A 21,142-nucleotide genomic window follows, 5' to 3' on the forward strand; every position below is an offset into this window, starting at 1 on the left:
GTTGTGAAAGGACATTGGTGAAGGTGAAGCCTCACCAGCAGTCGAAGACCCAGGACTGAAGGGGTCAGACAAAGAAGCTGAAGTTTGGTACCAGGAAGAGAGCCTATGGGAGGCTATTGGCCAAAGTTCAGCCCAGTTGCAGTGAGGGCCCCCAGCAGTTTGGGAGATCCTAGTACCATAAGATGACCACCACTAACAGCAGCAGCAGTGGAGTGGAGCTAGCCAGAGCCCAGAAGACTAGCTGTGTGCTGCAGAGGGTGGAGCTGAAGAAGCGACCCAAGCACTCTGGAGGAGTCCCGATCATGAGTGGATCCCAGTCATTGGATGGTTGGAATTTGGTTTTGCTTTGATTGTGCCCAGATTTTTTTTTTTCTTCTTAAAAGTTTTTTACTGGAACCCACAGATTGGCTATTTTCAAGGGACTGAAATTTCAATGTGTTTGAATTGGTAAAGATTGTGGGGCTTTTATTTATGTTTTTAATGTGAGATCTTGGGGATGAAAAAGAAAGGAAGGGTTGTGGCTTAATAATGATGTGTTTGTATGTCAAGTCAACAAGGAGTTCGTTGTACTGGCTGGTTTTGTGTGTCAACTTAAGTCATCAGAGAGGTAGGAGCCTCAGCTGAGGAAATGCCGCTCGCTATAAGATCAAGCTGTAAGGCATTTTCTCAATTAGTGACAAATGAAGGAGGTCCCAGCCCATGGAGGGTAGTGCCATCCCTGGGATGGTAAGTTTGGGTTTTCTAGGGTGGACTCAGCAAGTCATGAGGAACAAGTCAGTAAGCAGTACCCCACCATGACCTCTGCATCAGCTCGGGCCTCCAGGTTCCCATCCTGTTTGAGTTCCTGTCCTGACTTCCTTCAATAATGAACAGCAATATGGAAGTGTAAGCCAAATAAACCTTTTTCTCCCAAGCTTGCTTTTAGTCATGATTTTTTACCACAACAGAAATCCTAAAACATCTTTCACCTTCTGATGAGCTCCAGCAGGAAGTGATAGAAGCTAGGAGACGTTTATAGCCCATACCTGGACAAGTGAACCTTCAGCACACTGCTTGTAGGAAGGTTCCAGAATGTCAGACCCTGACTTGAGGAAGCAGGTTCAGAGAATCACCTGAGCTGTGAAACAGGAACCAGGCCAGGGTGAATGTGAAACCCACGCCCAGAACCTAGGTCCTTCCTAGCATCTCTGGACCCATCTGGGTTTGTCCAGGTGACAGACTCCTTTCCAACCCCAGGTAGACTTCTGAACACAGAATCCAATTGACTGTAAAAGTCCAGCCATTTAATAAGAGCTCCCCACCCTTATTCCAAGACAGCATCCTGAGAATTACGGGCACAGCAGTGTAGGAGGCTGTGGAAAGCAAAGCAAAATGAGGATGTTTGTCAGACTCCTGGAGTAAGAATTGGGCTGGGTAGAGGCCTCTTTGTCCAGACACCAGCATGAACTTCACAGGAGGCTAGGGCTGGTCACACACCACCAAAAGTATGAGGGTGTTGGGCTGGTACTCGTGAGTTGCACTAGCTTGCTTCTGCCATGTCCAACTTCCAGTGAGAGGTAGCTGGTGCTCATACAGGCCTTGTCCTCTTGGCTTTTTTCTCAGACCTCACAGCGTCATCATGGGCTTTCCTTTTCTCTGCCAGCTTGTTGGCCTGTGAGAAGAAAGGAGGAACTCAGGAGAGAATGGGGGAAAGCAAGGAGGGATCTCTTCCCTTACTACAGCTACCCATTACTAGCAGAGCTTCTAGAAAAGGTAACAAACAAATAACCAAAGACCCCCGGCTTGTACCTCAGGGTGAAAGAAAAGAACCCCACTATTGCCCATATAGCTCATTTTATGGTTCACAAATCTCCAGCTTGGAGAATCTAGGCTGGCTCTTCCCCCAGCTCCTCTGAGGGAAAGACGAACACCATTCAAACCTTTACTGGGAGCTGGCAGAGAGGGCACAAGGAGGAGACTCCTTCCTGGACCACAGGTAATGCCCCTAAGAACCATTCAGAGACGGGCAGGGTTTGATCTCTGTTTCCTGAGCATGACCATCAACAGGGAACAGGTCACACTGTACAATGTCATGGAAAGACCTGGGGAGCTACCATGCTACTTCTATGTAAGAAAAATCTGGTCCCCTTGCTCACCCCCCAGGCAAGGCTGCCAGCCACTTCAAGTGAACTCCCAGCTGACACACGCTGAACAAGCACGGGTAGCTTTGTGAACAAGCACACAGAGCTGAAGAACTTCCCAAGTCTGCTGGGCTACCCCATCCTTAAGACAGCTATGGGTAGGCATGGGGGACTAGTTAGGTTCCTTAGTGGTCGGGACTCTCTAGCGTGAGGCCTTGGTTTCTATTCCCAGCTGTGTAAATCCAAACCAAACCAACAGAACTCCAAAGGCGGCAAGTTTTGGCCAAATGGGCCAGGGTCTGTCCAGAAGACAGCCACATGCCTGAGCTCACCTCACGGATTTTGCGCCGCTTGCCAAACATGATCTTTTGGTAAAGGTACTTCTCCCGCTTTTTCATCATCATGATGGCCAGGCGCTTGGCCTCACTTTCTTCTTCCTGGGCCAGCCGCTGCTTGTCTTCCAGTTTCACAGTGCCGGCCACCACCTGGGGCTTCTGCGGAAACAATGTAGCTGCATGTGCCCTTGGTCTTTGGGGAACTGGGCTCCTTCCCAGATAGGGCTTTGTCCAGTGCTTCCCTCCCTACCTTCCCTTCCAGCCTCTGCTGCTCCAAGACCGACAGGTGCGCTTCCTCCTCCTTCTCTGAATCAGCGTCCACTTCTTCCTCATCCTCATTTTCCCCCACATCACCATCACCTTCGTTGTCATCATCTTCATCATCCTCATCCTCATCTTCGTCCTCTTCTTCTTTCAAGTCTCCTGCAGACAGCAGGTGAAGCGTCTGCATTCCAAAGGCAGAAGGATGCTCCCCCAATGGCCCCCAACAGCTCCCACAGCCCCAGCTGAGCTGCCTTCAAAGGACACACTCTTGCTATCCATCAAACACTGACAACCCTAGGCTGTTCTGCTCAGCTACTCCAAATGTCAACACCAGACTACCATTGCAAATGCTTCAAAGGCTAAGGGCTTTCTGCTCCAGCTGTCCTCCTCTCTGCAGCCTGCCAACTCCATAGCCAAAGGAAATGGCCAGCTTGGGTATAGGAGCCAGGGCCACCAGAAGAGCCTGTCCATACTGCTATCCCTCCTTGTCCAGCTCACCTGGATCTTCTCCCCGCTGCAGAGCCAGTAGCTTCAGCTTCTCAGGGGGAATGTAATCTCCTTCCTTCTCAGATACGAAGGGTGAGAGGTGTGGGGGCAGCTGCACCCCAGGGAAGTACTCTGCCACAGGGAGGAGGAGCCGGGCATTCACACAGTCAAACACCCACTGGGGCTGTACGTAGTACCTGGTGCAGAGCGGCCAGCAAAGACAGGTCACAAGGGAACAACCAGAGGTACCAACCACCGCATCACCAGGGCCTAGCACTCCCCTCACCCCCACCCCCCACCCCCAGAGGTCACACAAGGGCTTTGAGGGTCTACCTGCCAATGATGGGGGTTTGCTGCCCAGGCCGGTCAACAATCTGGTGGGTGATGCAGGAGTCTGTGATGTCATAGGTGGCTCCGATACACAAAGACTTGTCCCAGGACACATCCCCACCAAAACTCCTACAGGTACAGGGAAAACCTGTAAGCCTTTTAGGCATGAACTGCTTGCCCTGGAAGCTTCTCTGGACCTACTAGTCACAAACCCACCCTTCAAGGAAGTGCCTCCTGTTTGGGAGACACCTAGCACTCCTAGTCCAGTAGGGACTCAGCCAGTGACAGGAAGGACAGCAGCTCTCCCCTCAGTTGTGCTCTGAAGGTGTCTGCCTAAATGCTCTGCACACGGCTTTGAGCGGAGTGGAGACACCCTCATGATGTTACCATCAGGCCTCTAGGCTAAGATGGAGACTGGACTACTGTACAGCCCCAACTATAGGCTGGCTAAAGGCCTCTCTCTGCACCTGATGATAAAGGCCAATGCTTCACGGGGCACCTCTCGGTTCAGGAAGAATTTCAGGCCTTCGAAGAGTTTCTTTTGTTTTTCCTGTGCCTCCAGCTCTTTCCTGCGATCTTCCTCCTGTGCTGTCACCTCCTGTAGAGAAGGGGCCAAGCTTCACACCACCAGGCCATCCAGCTCCACCAGAAGGAAGGGACTGGCAGCTTCCTTCTAGATCCCACAGATTCTAGGGTGATGACCCGGCCCCCATCCTGTCCCATGCTGTGCACTGCCGGAAGGCAGCACACTGCTCACTCACCCCATCAGTAGGAAACTCATCGGCCTCAGCCTCCTCTATAGTAGGCACCACCACTCGGGCCAGACTGGCACTGAGCGCTGCTAGTTTCTGTAGGTGGGAAGCAGAGCCTCATCTGGGTGTGGGGTAGGGTAGGGAGCAAAAACAGTTCCAGGCCACATCTGGGTCTGGGCGCTAAGGTAAGTCATAAAACCACCCACTTAGCCAAATCACCTACTATTCATGGGACAGAATGACGTAGGGCTAATACCCCAAGGTCCTTCTTACCTCCATAGAGCTCTCAGAATCCAATGCATATGTGTCCTCGCTGATCTTTGTCTCTGCCTGGGCTTGACCTTCTAGCTGGAAAGTAAGAGGACAACTACAGCCCCGAGCCTCAATATGTGACTAGAAGGGCTAGATCCAAGCTAGTGAGAAGGTGCTAGGGCTCTACCTTGGGTGGATAGTGAAGGTTGAGTGACTGGTAAAGGCGGAAGTTCACAAAGCCCAGAAGAGTGGTATAGAACTCAGTGAAGGTGGCCATGACCCTGTAGTCCACATCTGTTGGATGCTGGGGGTATAAAGAGACACATCAGCAGTGTTAAGCACAGGGTTAGATGTAGGTGTTATGCACACAAACTCACAGGCATCTCAAGTACAACACAGGCTCTGGATACAGGACCCAAAGGCTATGAGTACATGGAGATCAGTGCCAGGTTCCCATATGGTAAAGGGGAGTCAGGCTAGAGACAAGGGAATTAGTCCACAATGCACCATTACAGCCGACCCTACCTCTTCCTGGCCCTGGCTCTCCCACTCCTCCCTCAATTATCAGTGAGACCTAGACAGAACACACACCTTGTCTACCACCCACATCCCAGCACGTGCCTAAGATCTGCTTCAGGGCTGCTGTGAGCACTAAGGCAGCCTTTCCAGAGCCCAGCAAGGCCTATGTATATAGCTCATGGTCCATGGCCCAGAAGAGGTTACCCCAAGTCCCACTGCTGTATGCCCAAGCACTGGCTGCCCAGGGGAGGGGCACACGAGGGTCCTTGTTACAACTACCCTTTGCTGAGAGGAAGCAGTTGGCAGCAAGCTGGGAGGAAGGAGGCATGGGCAGCCCATGCCCCTCCCCCAGGGCCAGCTGTGTGGAGGCTGGCCCTCAGAGGGCCCTATTCAGCACCCTAAGGACACACAAAGAGCAGTCTGAGAAGCACGGGGGTTCGACATCAGAGGGAAGGAAAGACAGAAAGGGCCAAAGAAGAAGTTAGGCAGGAAGGAGGAGGAGGAGCAGGGAAGGAAGGGCCATGCACCCTGGCTCCCCAAGCCTGCCTCAAGGAACTGGAAAAGGGACTGCTGAACTCCAAATCTACCTCTTGCCCACAGACATGGCAGGTTGCAGCCTCAGACACCCTCTGTAGCCTGGTGAGCTCAGAACCTCAGCTCACTCTGACAGCTGTTCTCTATGCAAGGTACCAATTCCTGCTTAATGAGCAATCAGGAAGGGAGATCAAGTACAGCCACAGACAGACAATGCATGGTACAAGCCTGGCTAGAAATGACCTTCTGGGGGACTGGGAGCTAACAAGGCTTCCCTGGAAAGCAAAACCAGACTCCTCTTAGCAGGGCCCTAGGAAGAATCCCAAGCACTTAAAAAGAAGCCAATAAAAGCCAGGCTATGTGCTAAGTGTCTCGCTTGTGCTCACTTCTCCAGAGTCACCCTATGTTCCAGGCTATGGGGAAGATGGGGCAAAGAGGAGACAGGAGTGAAGCACTTTTGTTATGGTGTGTAAAGTGGGTCTGAGAGGAGGGGCTGGGCTCTGCCACTTGATCCAGGTGGAAGTGTACAAAACACTGGGTATACTCAGCCCCCAGAGCTGTCCTCATTGCCCAGTCAACCACAAAGGTTGCTACCCCTTCAGTACCAGGTCCTTTCAAGACTTCTTTCCCCTGAAGTCCTCATGGCAAGGCTGAGAAATGGGAACAGGTTATTAACTGAGCCAGAAAGGCAAAGGAACATGTTCAAGATCACCTAGCACAGTGGTTCTCAATCTATGGGCTGCCTAAGACCACCTACAAACCAGTTATTTATATTATGATTCATAACAGCAACATTACAGCTATGAAGTGAAAACAAAAATAATTTTATGGTTGGGGGGTCACTACAACATGAAGCATTAGGAAGATTGAGAACCACCTCTCTAGCAGAAGTGCTGGAATGGAGCACGCTTAGTTATGATTAACCTATGGGTCAGAGTGTACATATGACACTGAGAATTCTGTGACTGATCTAACACTAGTGACTGACTGGGCTATGAAGCACATGCCCTACCCTGTCCCCCCATCCCCATCCCTGCATAGCAGCCAACAATCAGGAACCCAGCAAGGGCTAGACTCCAAAGACAGCAACCCTCCCACACCTTTCTAGGAACCAACTCAAGGCCCCCAGGAAAGGCACACTTACATCATGGGAGAAAGCATAGGGTGCAATCCATACGATGGGCTGCCCCAGCACCTCAGCCTGATAGTAAATGCCTTTGATGGACAGGAAGACCTGGGGGTGGGAGGCGACACAACAGTATGAAAACCAAGGGGTGACAGAGGAGGTCCAACAAGCTCCAGGATAGTCTCAGCTCACTTTGCGCAGGGCTCGGGCAGCGATGACATAGTGCATGAATTCCACAATGAGCCGGCGACATAGCTGAATGGTCTGCACATGGCACTTGCCCGTCCGTGGGAAGGTGGAGAAGAGGAAGCACATTGACAGGGCATCATCGAGATCCCTCAGAGCATCAATAAATGTGGGGTACCTGTAAGTGGGGAGGGCAGCGCTTGTGAGCCCATTCTGTTGCACTCCAAGGGTCTCTAACCACTTTGCCCACCCTGACAGAGGCCCTGACAGCTGAGCCAGACACTGCCACAGATATTTCCTGAGCTGGTGGTATAGCAACAACTTCCCCACAGTTGGCCATGCACCTGGGAACAATCCTATAGCCACTGAAGAACTAGGATGTTCCTGGTGAACTCCAATGACCCCCAGACCCAGCACAGAAGCCCCCACCACTTGTTATCTTTTTTGTGAATGAGAGACACCAAGCTGGTGGCTCTCTGACTCTCTTGAAAAATGGAATCTTCAAAGGCCCATGATGAAAAAGGGAAAAATGGAAAGCTGACCTAGTGGGCCAGGAAGAAGAGTGGGATTGCTTCCCCAGCAGCACCTGCCCCTGGGCTTGGCTACACCTGAGTGGGTCTTGTCTTCGTTTCTCACCATATAGATCCGTGTAACTGACAGAACTAATGTAAAGTGTTGACACTAGGACAAAGTCCAGTTAGAGTAAGAACATATTTCCAGGAACCCCATGGTAAATGAAGAAGCAGACAAAGTGTCACTTGGGCAAGAGCCACCACTTTGATAAGTTTCCAGAGGGACAGAAGTGTGGGACAAAGAGAAGACACTGAACCACAAGTCTTGATACCTGGACTCTAGTCCCATTCTGAGCTGTGACCTTAATTGGGTCACTAGGCCTCATTTAGCTCCAGCTTTATCTAGAAAATGACATGGCTGAACAAATTGCTGACTTAATAGGGTATCTTTAACCAGATGTGGTGGTATACCACTTGGGAGGCTGAGGCAGGAGGATCATGAGTTCCAGGTCAACTACAGAGGAAGACCTTATCTCAGAATCAAACTAAAATTAACCAAACCAAGCCACCTATCCATCTACCTCTTGTGGCTCTAAACACACCCTAAGTACAGATGAATCTACAGGGCTTCCAGTTTCCCTCCTCAAGCTAGGCTGCACTGGAGTTGCTCGACACCTGAACCACATTCTAGGAAGCTTAAAGAAAAGGGTTTTCCAGGGGTGGTAATGGTAGTCTTTAATCCCAACACTTAGGAGGCAGAGGCAGGCGGATCTCTGTGAGTTTGGGGCCAGTCTGGTCTACAGAGTGAGTTCCAGGATAGCCAGGGCTACACAGAGAAACCCTGTCTTAAACAAACAAACAAACAAAGAGGGCCTGGCAGTGGTGGCGCATGCCTTTAACCCCAGCACTTGGGGGGCAGAGGCAGGTGAGTTTCTGAGGCTAGCCTGGTCTGCAGAGCAAGTTCTAGGTTAGCCAGGGTTATACAGACAAACCCCACTTGAAAAACAAAAACAAAACAAAAAGGATGATGGTCTGCCATGTTATAAAGGGCTCTGAAGGACATAGGATTACAAATGGTCAAGGTCCCAAGCCCCAGATAGCACTGCTTATTGCAATTGAGTTGAGGTCTGCCAGGTCTTCAAAACCAGGCTAAGATGAAGGAAAGGCTTAGCAGGTGATGGGATGGATGGATGGATGTCTAGGTTCCTGAGGTAGAGGCAGGAACCTCCCTCATCCTCCCTGGTACCTCAGTTTCCTAACTTTCTACTTTGTAAGACAAGCACATGCCTCTTCTGGATTACTTGGTTTTCCCTAAGCTTTGGTTCTGGCTGAAGAGACCAGATGCTATTTACTTCATGAATGAACCAAGGTGCTTGGTTGTTGGGGTTTTTTTTGTTGTTATTGTTCATTTTTGTTTTTTCTTTTTTTCCCCCATCTTTTCTACATAATAGCTGTACCACAGACAGGATAGGAGCCACCAAAATGCTTATTAGTGATGTGACTTGTTCAGAGTTGTCCCTGTCCTTTGGCCATCCAGCTCATGATACCAATGGTTATCTCCCAGGCTAAGGCTCTTCCATATCCCAGGAAGGAAGCTATGCCCCATCATCATTTTGGAACTCAGCGTGCCTAGGCCATCATTCCCTAGAATGGAGACACTAGCCTAAGGGTTCTACACTTGTTCACTTCCAGGCCAAAGCGCTCTGCATTGTGGGAACTATTATGAACACTGAAGAATATTAGCAGCAGTGCTGGCTTCTATCCAGTAGATACCAAACACATTCCATCCAAACTGTGGGAACTACAAGAGTCTTCAGGAATTTGCCAAATTCCCCTGAAAAGGCAAGAATCACTGATTAGCCAGCGATGGAAAGACTTTTTTTTTTTTTTTTACAAGGTTAAATGAGGAATAGTCAAGACCAGAAGTATCTCACCATGCCTTCTAAGTCTGTAGTGTGGGAACTTGAGGTTCTGGCTCTCCTACCATGGGGCCTTTGAACTTGCTGTCTCTGCTTATAATGTGCATTCTTGGATGATTCAAACAGGTCATCAATGTAAACCTACTGCACACCCCAGTTCTCTGCACACTGCCTTACAACCTTTACTGTACCCAGTGCAACTTATAATCACGACACTGATTTACTAGGGTGGTTTTGGTCTAACTCCTCTAAAAGGAATGCACTCTGCCAGTCAGTCTTGGTCTTGTCCCCATTGTATCCCAGCACTAGGACAATACTCAGCAGCAACGGCGGCACTCTGAGTAGCAGGACTCACCGCTCCTTGACAATGTGGTCAAGTTTGTAGCTGGGTTTATTGTCCTTCAGGCGCTCCACAGAATTCCATTCGCTCTTCCCATATGCTTTTCGGAGCTTCCGAACAAACACCTGGAAGGAGGGGCAACAATGCTGTGGCAAAGGCTTCCGAGCATTTCCTCCATGGAGAGTGGATGCACAGGACAGGGGTCTTGCAGTGTCACAGATATTTGCCTGTGCCATCAGGCCCCCTAGCCCAAGATTTGCCAAATAGCCATTTCCATGGAGCCTCAGACCCATGATAATGTTCAAGAGGTAAGCCCAGGCCCCCTCTGATAATGCATGAATGTGCTGATACCCCATGTCTACTTAGGAAGAGAGGACATATAAGCCCTGTTTTACACTGAGGAAGATCATGGCTGGAAGGGCTAGTTTTTGTCATAAACTCCTCTATTGGCAGCACCCAAAACTAGTTGTTCACCTCTATGGAAAACAAGCTACCCAGAAAAAGACAGCTGAGATATACTATAAGGCCACATCTTTCAAACCAACAGATGTTGTTCCTCCCAAGAACTGTTCAAACCCTGCCCCAGGGCTCCTCAGAAGCCCAAACAGTATGTGGGATTACAAACATATTTCCCACTGCTTGTCCACTTCCTAGCATTGTTTGATGTAGCTGCAAAACCCAGTCACAGCTGCTGCCCAGTCTCCTGCTGGCCATCAGGTGGCGCCCACTCCTTAGAACCCTGTTTCCAGCCAGGAGGGCCAGAGGCAGCAGTTCAATTTCACTTAGTCTGCTTTCCCCACTCTCTGCACACAGTGGAAATAGATAGGTTTCTGCTGTCCCTGCGGCATTTGAGCATTAGTGTTTCTCTATTATGGAACTGAAGCCCAGGTGCTGTGGGAGCAATCCCATAAGAGCTGGAATAGGAGGGCTTGGTAGCATAGAAGACACCAAAAAACCCTGAAATGGTACCATTTTTGCCAGGGGGTGGGGGTGCAGTGGGCAGAATTGGTTAACAATCATATGCAGGTCCTGTGCAAATGATTTTCAGACAATCTCACTGCGCCCTGGAGACAACCTTTTGGGGTAGAATGACCTCCCCCTCTCTACAGGACTGGCCCTCTGAGTGGACCAGCAACCTGTCCACCAGTGAATCACAAAGCTACAAACACAAGAACCCAGGCCTCACTCACCTTGTACTCCCTGAAGTTGTTGACAATGGGCTCATGGAGGAGGAATTTAATGTCCTTGATAAGGTAAAATGTTCGGGCCGCCGTGGAACCCTTGTTCACTTTCTTCTTATGCTTGGGCTCATGGGGATAAATGCCTTTCAGAATGCACAGCCGCCTGGAAGATAAGCCACCTATTAAATCAGCAAAGGGGCAAAGCATTGGCCACAGTGGGCCTAGAAAGCAAGAGTGACCAGGAATCATGGGAGCCTGTACTTAGACACTGCAAGTGAGTGAGTCTGGTGGTCACAAGTTCCTAAACACCCAGTGCAAGAGACTGTCACAAGCACTTCAGTGGAAGCAGACAGGGCACTGACAAAGGCTGGCAGACACCTAAACCAGGAAATTCAGACATACAGAAGGCATAGGGCTGAGCATTCTGGGGGACAGCCAAGAATGGTGATGCACACTTGTTCTCCTGGCACCCAGGGGGCTGAGGCAAGAGGAACCTAAGTCTGAGGCTAATCTGCACTATGGGAGTTTGTTGATCTCAAACAAACAAGTAGACAAAAATAGGCAAGGGGACACAGCTCAGTGGCAGAGTGCTTGAGTAGCATGTGTGAGGCCCTTGGTTCAGTGTCCAGCCCTGCAGAAAACAACCAAAAGAATTCTCCTCAAGGGGCTGGAGAGATGGCTCAGAGGTTAAGAGCACTGGCTGTTCTTCCAGAGGTCCTGAGTTCAATTCCCAGCAACCACATGGTGGCTCACAACCATCCGTTATGATATCTGGTGTGCAGATATACATGGAAGCAGAATGTTGTATACATAATAAATAAAGACAATCTTTAAAAAAATTCTCCTCAAAACAACAAAAGCCTGTAACCACCACACCCCACACACAAATGAACACAACATAGAGAGGGAAGGTCGCAGAGGTCAGCATTAGCCAGATAGAAGGACCCACAGACTACAGAGACATCTGGACTTGACTCTACAAGGAGAGCCCCCAGCTGTAGGACTCAGGAAGCTTTCTGTCAGAAGGGAGGTGATAAAGGGCACACATCCAGGCAGCCACCAGTTCTCAGACCACACCTGGCAAAGCACAGCTCACTAGCAAAGAGGTGAGGAAGAGGAGGAATATTACAGGATGGCTAGGATGCTCCAGAAAGGCTGTGTTTCCACTGTGCATTTATCTCATTACCCAGGCTCCCAGAAAACCCCTATTCTGTTCTTCTCCAACCTCACCTGAAATCAGGCAGGCTCAGCTGCAGCTTCTTCCGGGCTTTGTTTCGGGTGATATAATTGGTGGCAGAGCCTCGTTCATACTTAGGGAGGAAAACAAACAATTCTCTGTTAGTGATGACCACAGGAAGTGACACCCTACTCTGGGAAAAATGAATTCTAGAGACAGCTAACAGTGTAGGTGTCAGAGATATATTTCTAGGATGGGGACTGCCATAGGGAGTGAGATGACCTGCCCAAAGGAGCTCTGCACTGTCTTGTATACATGTATCCACATGATGTTGGGGTTTTGAAGTGATTCCACAATTTATTTCACTCAATCTCCACAAGCATGTGGCATAAGTGCCATCAGAATGCCCATTTTTCAGAAAAGAATCAAGCTTGGTGCTGGAGAGATGGCTCAGTGGTTAAGAGCACTGCTTGTTCTTCCAAAGGTCCAAAGGTCCCGAGTTCAATTCCCAGCAACCACATGGTGGCTCACAACCATCTGTAATGAGATCTGGTGCCCTCCTCTGGCCTTCAGGCAACATGCAGACAGAACAACACTGTACACATAATAAATCATAATAAATAAATAAATCTAAAAAAAAAAAAGAACCAAACTCAGTGCAACAGCTCATTCAAGCCACACAGCTTAAAAGCTTGGGTTGGGTCTCCAAACACAGGCCCAAGTCCAGAATCCACATGCCTAACTAATCCTGTGTTCACAATTTTATTCATCCCTTTTTAATCCCCACATCACTACTAGCCTTTTCATATGGACCCACAAGCAACCATTCATACTTTCCTCCCCACAGCTGCATAAAATGCTAATACTACAGACTTACAGAATATGTTTCTCAGGAGCTAGACGAAAATCACTGCAGCATCTAAGATACCCCTGTCCATTCTTTCCTCCCTCGGGGGTGACATTACTCTAACTGAGCATGCTGGTCCTAAGCCATACACTGTTACCCCATATCCTGCCACCCCTTTCATTCACCAGACAGCAACTACGTTCAAAGTATTAAGCTAGATGCTATGAGGGTTAGGAACACAACAGGCCTGGTTTCTACTTGCCTCCAAGAAGCAAGCTGTCTTGTCCTATCTTCTGGAAGCCTGTGGTGTTAAGACGCTGCTCTCGTTCACGTCATTGCTAGAGAGAAGCAGCATCCTATTCCCAACAGCCTGAAACACTAACCACCCGTGTCTATTCCAAATAAGATTTTCCTCTGTAGTGAGACAGCAGGAGCTTCTGAACCCAGGTCTGGCACCCAGGTCAGAGCCCCCTGAATTACCTATGTGATAAACAACCCCGCAGCTATGAAATGTGATATTCAGCCTTTCCTACAGACATCCACGGACTATTGGGAATAGGACTATGCTAAGTCTTGGGGGAGCCAAGGATGAGCTTCACAGTTTTCATTACAAGTGTCTTCCACTGAGGCCAGTGAGATGGCTCAGCAGGTAAAAGCACTTGCCACCAATCCTGATGAGGACACATAATGGAAGGAGAGAACTGACTCCTGCAAGTTGTCCTCTGACATGTGCACTGTGCTTCCTGGAGGCACATACACACTTACACACAAAGTAAGTAAATGTTAAAAAAAAAAAAAAAAAGAGCCAGCCATGGTGATAAACACCTAGAATTCCAGTACTCCGGAAGTAAAAAAACAGGAGGAACATGAGTTTCAGGCCAGCCTGTGGTACAGTGAGACCCTATCTCACCACTAACTCCAATGCTGAAAAATAAATGCTTCCCATTTTCCTGTGTCACATGTATCTCTTGTTACTGTGCGCTGCCATTTTAAACATTAAACCTGGTTCACATGGTGACCTAATTGTTTGGATTACAGGATGTGTGTTGGACAGTACAACGCTTTACCGAATACCTTACAATGCATAAGACAAGCCCTTCCCACAACAAATAATTTGGCCTCAAATGTCAAAATGGTTCTGGAATCCAATGTGAAGAGTGTAATAGCTTGCTGAGACATCTCTACCTGTAACTCAAGGGCAGGTTTCACATTTTATTTTGAGGCAAGGTCTCACTACGTAGGCCTGGCTGGCCTAGAACTTCTATGTAGACCAGGCTAGCCTCAAACTCATGGAGATCTATCTGCCTCCCGAGTCAGGTTTTCCTTTTTGTAGTTTGTAGCTCCCACTTACTGGATGTTTATGAGTGTGTTAGGTTAAAAAACAAATTGGGATCCTTCTTCTTCAGGGTCTAGCCTGGGAAATGGATAGAACTTAAAAAACAAACATACTAAGTAAGGTAAACCAGACCAGAAAGAGGGGAATATCAGGCAACCAGTGATCAGGTAAAGGTAAATGGGACAAATAGGGAGGAGGTTCTAATTAGGGAGAGGGGAGACAGATACAGAAGGAGTGAGGAGGGTAAAATAATAGTAAGGATGTCTGAAAAACTAATAAGGGATCATACTATTAATTATCTATTTACAAAGAAACCACTAATACAGATTACGCTTGTGTATAAATATACATATATCATTTAAATGAACTTCTCTCATCTGAGCTGACAATGCTCCCTCCAAGAGTAAAAAACCACCTAACAAAAACCCCAACCCCAGGGGCTGGAGAGATGGCTCAGAGGTTAAAAGCACTGACTGTTCTTCCAGAGGTCCTGAGTTCAATTCCCAGCAACCACATGGTGGCTCACAACCTTGAATGAGATCTGGTGCGCTCTACTGGCCTGCAGGGCACATGCAGGCAGAGGACTATACAAAATAAATAAAAACCCCAACCACAGGCATGAGAAGCCATTTTTGGAGTTGTTGGTCAGCACTGTTCATGAGACTTCCAAAACACATTGCCCTTGGTTACCCACCTGAGATGGAAGTAAATGGAAGTTTTCCCATTGCTGAAAAACCACCCACTTCAGATGTAGGAATCAGGGGCCACTGAGCTGAAACTGACCTGAAAGCCTACTCCCTGAGGACTACTCTCATGGTTCCAGAAGGAGCTTCCAAAGAAAGGAAGCAACCAATAATCCTACTCAGCTATGATATCTATGAGCCACAACAACTCCCAGCATGGCATAATAACCTGAAGGGTGCAGGAGTGGTATGAATACCACAGCAGAAACCAACAGGTTTCTAATTGGACCTAAGACCCTCTGACATGTCTGGTACTGGAAACCTGGCCAACTACTCAGGGCTAGTAAAGACAGTGACCCTGGAGGAGACCCTACAACTGCCACTTTAGCACACCAGCATAATCCCTAAATACATTCTAGATATTTATCCTTATATCCACAGAACTTCTTTGCAACAGAGACCATTACAGAAACCCACAACCAATCAAACTGCAGAGTTGTAGAGCTCAATTCCAATGGATACATCTACAAAACAACTCACATACCTAAGGCTCAGGGATCACTGTGGAAGAAGGGATGAAAAAATTGTAAGAGCTAGAGGATTAGGGCGTAGTAGGTTGAGATTGTGTCACCTAGGAATGTCAGATGCTATACCCGCAAATCTTGCCAACATTCCCAAACATGAGCTGAACAAGGACAATAACAGACTTGCTAATGTGAACAGAAAAAACCATAACCCTATACAAAGAACTACAGGCAACTAAGGAACGCTGAGTGGGAGAAATAGTCTTCCCCAGGGAAGAGCACACCAACTGGCTACCCAATGCCAAATGACCAGGCCTGAAAACACACATGTACATACATATAAGTATGTACCAACAATTAATTAAAAGGGGGGGCAAAAGAGCAAGTGGGAGCATATGGGAAGGTTTGGAGAGAAAGAAAGGGAAAGGGAAATAATGTAATTATATTATAGCCTCAAAAATAATTAAAAACAACAATAAAACAGATTGGAATCAAGCCAAAGGGAAGACTTGAGCCCATTTCCTCTTTCTCATCCCCATCCTGAAGTCCCTTCATGCCGGGGCATTGTCCATACAGAAGCAAGAATAGCTGGGATCAAGTCACTTTCTTTAGTTGTTTTCTCCACTCAGAATAACACAGGCCCTTACACAACACAGGCCCCCAACATCACCTAGATGGCATCACCTAAGTGGCAACATGGCAACTGTATCACAGCCATGTTGATGTCTTTCCAAAACCCTGCACAGTGCCAGCCTTTCCAACCTACTGGCCTTAGCATTTAGTTTCCACTGCAGTTTCATTTGCTAAGTATGTCTGAAGGAGAAAAGGAAAACAGCAGGTTTTCGCATTATGATTAACAAGCTTACTTAGGAAAAACAGGTTACATAGAATTAAGAAAACTTGTCTCAGCTAGGTGATGGCGGCACACACCTTTCTTAAATCTCAGCACTCAGGAGGCAAAGGCAAGCAGATCTCTGTGAGTTCCTGCCTGGTCTATAGAGTAAGTTCCAGGACAGCCAGGGCTACACAGAGAAACCCTGTCTTTTTTTTTTTTTTTTAAACCCTGTCTTGAAATACCAAAACAAAAAGACAACAACAAAAAACTCACTCTGATCTGGGATACAGATCTAAAACTGAACTACTGACTTCTGCTTTTGTAAGCCTGCTCATCCTTTCCCCTTTTCTGAAAAAAAGGTATACATCTGCTTTTCACCAATACCCACTCGGACAGCAAGTTCTGTTTGCTAAAGATAAAACTGTCTTAACCAGAAACCTGCACATTTCAGCTTCTGTAAACTTGCTTAGCTCGGAGAAAAGTTTTCTTTGGTGTAAAAGACCAGATAGTCATAAGATCGTGACAATGCCTAACCCTGTATAAACCATGAAACACTTCTGCTGGCACCTGGGCCTCTTTAAGCTATGACTGGGGAGGCTACAGCTGCACGCTGACCAAAGTCTCCTCTCTATCCGAGTGCCGAGAATTTCTCCACGGGGAATGCTGAGGACCGCCCTACCCCAGCACTTTCATGTCCCACACCCCATTGAAAGTGTTCTGATAGTCCAGATTTCCACTGGAAAGCTATGTCAGAAGAGAACCTTGGACTGTCTGTTGTTACTCTCCACCTTACTGCTCCTCGTTAGCTTCCTTTATAGTACACTTTTTACAATCCTTGGCCACTTCATCTGGTTGTTTTTGTCTAACGGGAAAAGTGACTCCGGGAAAGCGGAGCCCACATCTGATTGCTTACTTCTCAATCCCTAGAACCTAGGACAGGGTTTGGCTCAACCGAAAAAGTCTTAAGTCTTAATGATGAACTAACTCTCGGTCCCGAGGATCACTCCTTTTATCTGTCGTCTGACCGCTCTGCCCGTCTTCACAGTTCCTTCCACAGAAAGCACTCCACAGTTTTCCGCGGCTTCCGGGGGCCTGCGCGCGGGAGTTCTACTCCGGCGGCATCTCCTGACCTCTAGTCCCCAGAGGCCAGGGAAAGCGACAAGTCCGAGATGTTATCACCCCCGCAACCCACTCACCTTCTTCTTCTCCAGACCTCCCATAGCTCCTTGTTGAGAAACACGCGAAAGCCGCGCGGACAGGCAGAGCCACTTCCTCCCGCACGTGCCCTGCCTAGGACCCCGAAGGACCCCACGCTGCCAGATATGGGCTGCCCGAAAATATGCCTTGCGAGTGCAGAGAAAGTTGGGCTTCTGACGACGTCTTTATTTACGAGCAAACTTTCTAAAGTTCAATCATTGGGGCCGATATTTCTATACTTTTCTTATTTTCAACCCTATATAGACAAGCCTTAAACCAGCGTGGAAATTTAGGCAGTTTTATAACCACCCTAAAGATGATTGCTTGATAACGTGAGCCCCGTTGCATTTCGGGATAGAGCCGGACATCCGGCTGGATGACTGGCACCGCCTTCTGGATTGCTGAAGGAACCGCTTTCATTTGCCCAGAGCAGAGTTGAATTGTCGTGGCAACGGTTGCTAGGAGTTGTAAAACCTGGCTAGGCAGGTTTTGCCTTGTTGGCCTTAGGTTCCGCTGCTCCTAGTTCGTTTGCTCATGTTAGGATAAAATAGAGCAAAGGCCCACCTTTTACCTCACAGGGTGGAGAGATCTGAGGAACCACTTAAGTTTGGGGGAATGTGTTAAGCAGAAGCAGGTCGATCTCTGTGAGTTCGAGGCCTGCCGGATCTATGTTGTGAGTTCCAGGACAGCGAAGACTACATAATGTGACCTTATCTCAGCAAAACAAAACGAAAGAAAAATAATGGAAGGCGGAACATGATGGTTGAAGCCTGTAATCGCAGCACACAGGAGTCCAAGGCTGGAAAATCACAAGTTCCAGGCCAGCCTGGGCTAGAGATACTGTTGCAAAACAACAGCAAAATCAAGTAAAGAAAACAAAACCGGGCTAGGTAGATGACCAGGGGACATAATTCCTTACATGCAAGCATAAGGACCTGCGTTCAAATTCTCAACATACACATAAGAATTACGGGGACTAGGCTGGGCAGAGGTGGCACACGCCTTTAATCCCAGCACTCCAGAGGCTGAGGCAGGCGGATCTCTCTGTGCCTGGGCTACAGAGCGAATGCCAGGACAGGCTCCAAGGCTATACAGAGAAACCCTGTTTCCACACCTCTGCCCCCATACAAAAGTTTCAGTGACAGCCGAACAGTGGCGATGGCACACACCTTGAAACGCAGTACTAGGGAGGCAGAAGCTGGTGAATCTCTTGAATTCGAGGACAACCTGGTCTACAGAGAAAAATTCCAGGACACCCAGCTCTGTAGAGCGAGTTCCAGGACAACTAGGGCTACAAAGAGAAATTTGTCTTGAAACAAAACAAAACAAAACAAAAGACAAAATGTTGCAGTGACAGTGGGGGCCTCCCAGGAGGAGTGGGGAGTCACTAATTGGACATGGGATAAGCAGATCCCTTTAACTTACTGGCCAGTGAGCCTAGCATAACAAAATCTAGTAGCTCTAGGTTCAGTGTGCAACTCTTTTTTCAAAAAAGGAAAAACATCAGCCGGGCGGTGGTAACACCACACCTTTAATCCCAGCATTTAGGAAGTAGAGGCAAGTGGATCTCTGTGAGTTCAAGGCTAGCCTGATCTACAGAATGAGCTTCAGGACAGCCAGAGCTACAGAGAAACTCTGTCTCAAACAAAACAAAACAAAAACATCCGACATGGGCCTGGAGAGATGGCTCAGAGGTTAAGAGCACCAACTGCTCTTCCAGAGGTCCTGAGTTCAATTCCCAGCAACCACATGGTGGCTCACAACCATCCGTTATGAGATCTGGTGCCCTCTTCTGGTGTGCAGATATACATGGAAGCAGAATGTTGTGTTCATAATAAATAAAATCTTAAAAAAAATCCGACATTAAGACACATCTGAACTTAAGTGCACACACCCAAATGAACACTGTGTTACATCTCTGAGGGAAAAGTATCCTAACAAGGAATACCATGAAGGACTTTAGAATTAACAAAGAAATAAGATGAAAAACAAACCTCTCACCCTAAGAACAGGGAGACCTGACTTAGAAACCTAACCAAGGTCACAATGACCCGAGCCCCTGGAATTTCTTAGCTGGCAGAAATAACTCCCTTACAAGGCCACAAGACAACCTAACTAAATACCAAGAATTCCTAGAGGGCCACCCTGCCCTAGGGTCATGAAGATAAGAACAGACTATCCCACTGAGTCAGGAGACCATCCCGCCCCAAAGATAAGAGATCTCCAAGGGATCTGTGACTCTGGTCACGTACCCAAACCCCTAAAAGCCTATGGTTTTTCTCCTATAAAAGAAGCCTGCTTTAGAGGAACAAGGCTTTTCCTTTGTCGGACTGGGAGGCCCATTTGCGCAAACGTCCCATAATAAGCTTACCTCTTGTTTTTGCATCAGCTGGACTGGACATTGAGGGGGGATTGTCCGATTTGTGGAGACTCCTCAGTCCGAGGGTCTTTCAACCACAAAATCACACCACACAACAAACCTCACAGAAAAAGTGTGTTGGGAAAAAACACAAGAGGGTGATTGCCTCTACTTGGGAGAGAAGCAGCAAAGCACTGAGCAGGAGGAAGGGTTTCTTGAAGGGGAGGTGGAACTTTCCAGGGTGGCCTGATCTTGGGGTTTCTTTTCTCTGTGGGTGGAACTTGGCTACCTGCTACTTGAAGAGCTGTTAGAGTACTCTAGGGGGTAAGGCCTTTCCACTCACACCTCAAGGGGCTTATAAACACTACATAGGCATACAACAGCCCATTCCTCACCCCACACACACCTAAACTTGATCAGAGTTAGATAATGAATGTAATATTTTTAAGTGTTTATTTAACACATCTGAGCTTAAATAAGAGCTAAATAAAGAAGTTCCATGTTGGAACTGAGAACACGGCTCTGTAAGATAAAGCACTTGAGGGTGATTATGAGGACTCCTTTGGATCATTGGAGCCCATGTAAAGCTGACTCTACAATTCCAGGACTCCTATGATAGATGGGAGCCAGACACTGGAAAGCTCACAGTACAGCTAGAATATGCATCAGTGAACAAGAAACTTTGCCTCAAACAGTGGAAGATGGGAACGAATACCTGATGTTGTCTGACCTCCACACCCCATGGCACACACGCACACACTACACATGCACAGTATAACATACATATAAAAAGACAATTTCCGCTGGGAGTTGGTGGCGCACGCCTTTAATCCCAGCACTCAGGAGGCAGAGGCAGGTGGATCTCTGTGAGTTCAAGACCAGCCTGGTCTACAAGAGCTAGTCCCAGGGCAGCCTCCAAAGCCACAGAGAAAAACAAAACAAAACAAAAAACAAAACAAAACAAAAAGACAATTTCTATGTTTTCCTTAAGGAACAATCACAAGATTCATTTATTCACACCTGTTTTAGGTCATTGTTATGTGTGTGCAATGGCAGAAATACAGACATCTTGTGTCTTCTCACAGTGGCAAAATTTATTTAATAATAAATTCACAAGTATTAATAATAAATTCACTAGCTTCTTTGGTTACAATTTATCAAATTGATCCTAATTTTATTTGCTAGCTGGCTGTTGGCAATCACCAAGAAAAACTACAAGACAGATATATAAACTGACCCCTCTATGTGGGAACAGCTCTGAGACTGGATGAGACATGATAAATCTTGTTAGCTACAGAGTCCTCATGACAGTTTGGTTATGCAGTCCA

General features: G+C 47.7%; 1 protein-coding gene across 1 annotated transcript; it reads right to left on the reverse strand.

Annotated features, from left to right (window-relative positions):
• Nucleotides 1-1,256: 1,256 nt before the first annotated feature.
• Nucleotides 1,257-17,606, reverse strand: Pes1 (pescadillo ribosomal biogenesis factor 1). Its single transcript, XM_027387301.2, has 15 exons — nucleotides 17,455-17,606; nucleotides 12,087-12,166; nucleotides 10,866-11,019; nucleotides 9,691-9,800; nucleotides 6,911-7,082; nucleotides 6,737-6,826; nucleotides 4,727-4,843; nucleotides 4,561-4,635; nucleotides 4,297-4,383; nucleotides 4,003-4,133; nucleotides 3,539-3,664; nucleotides 3,218-3,402; nucleotides 2,706-2,878; nucleotides 2,453-2,614; nucleotides 1,257-1,651 (listed from the first exon to the last, which is right to left on the reverse strand). Exons 1-15 carry the CDS (start codon nucleotides 17,476-17,478, stop codon nucleotides 1,568-1,570), a joined length of 1,770 nt encoding a protein of 589 aa, XP_027243102.1. The 5' UTR covers nucleotides 17,479-17,606; the 3' UTR covers nucleotides 1,257-1,567.
• Nucleotides 17,607-21,142: the final 3,536 nt, after the last annotated feature.

Source organism: Cricetulus griseus, assembly GCF_003668045.3.
Source record: "Cricetulus griseus strain 17A/GY chromosome 1 unlocalized genomic scaffold, alternate assembly CriGri-PICRH-1.0 chr1_1, whole genome shotgun sequence".
NCBI classification, from domain to species: Eukaryota; Metazoa; Chordata; class Mammalia; order Rodentia; family Cricetidae; genus Cricetulus; species Cricetulus griseus.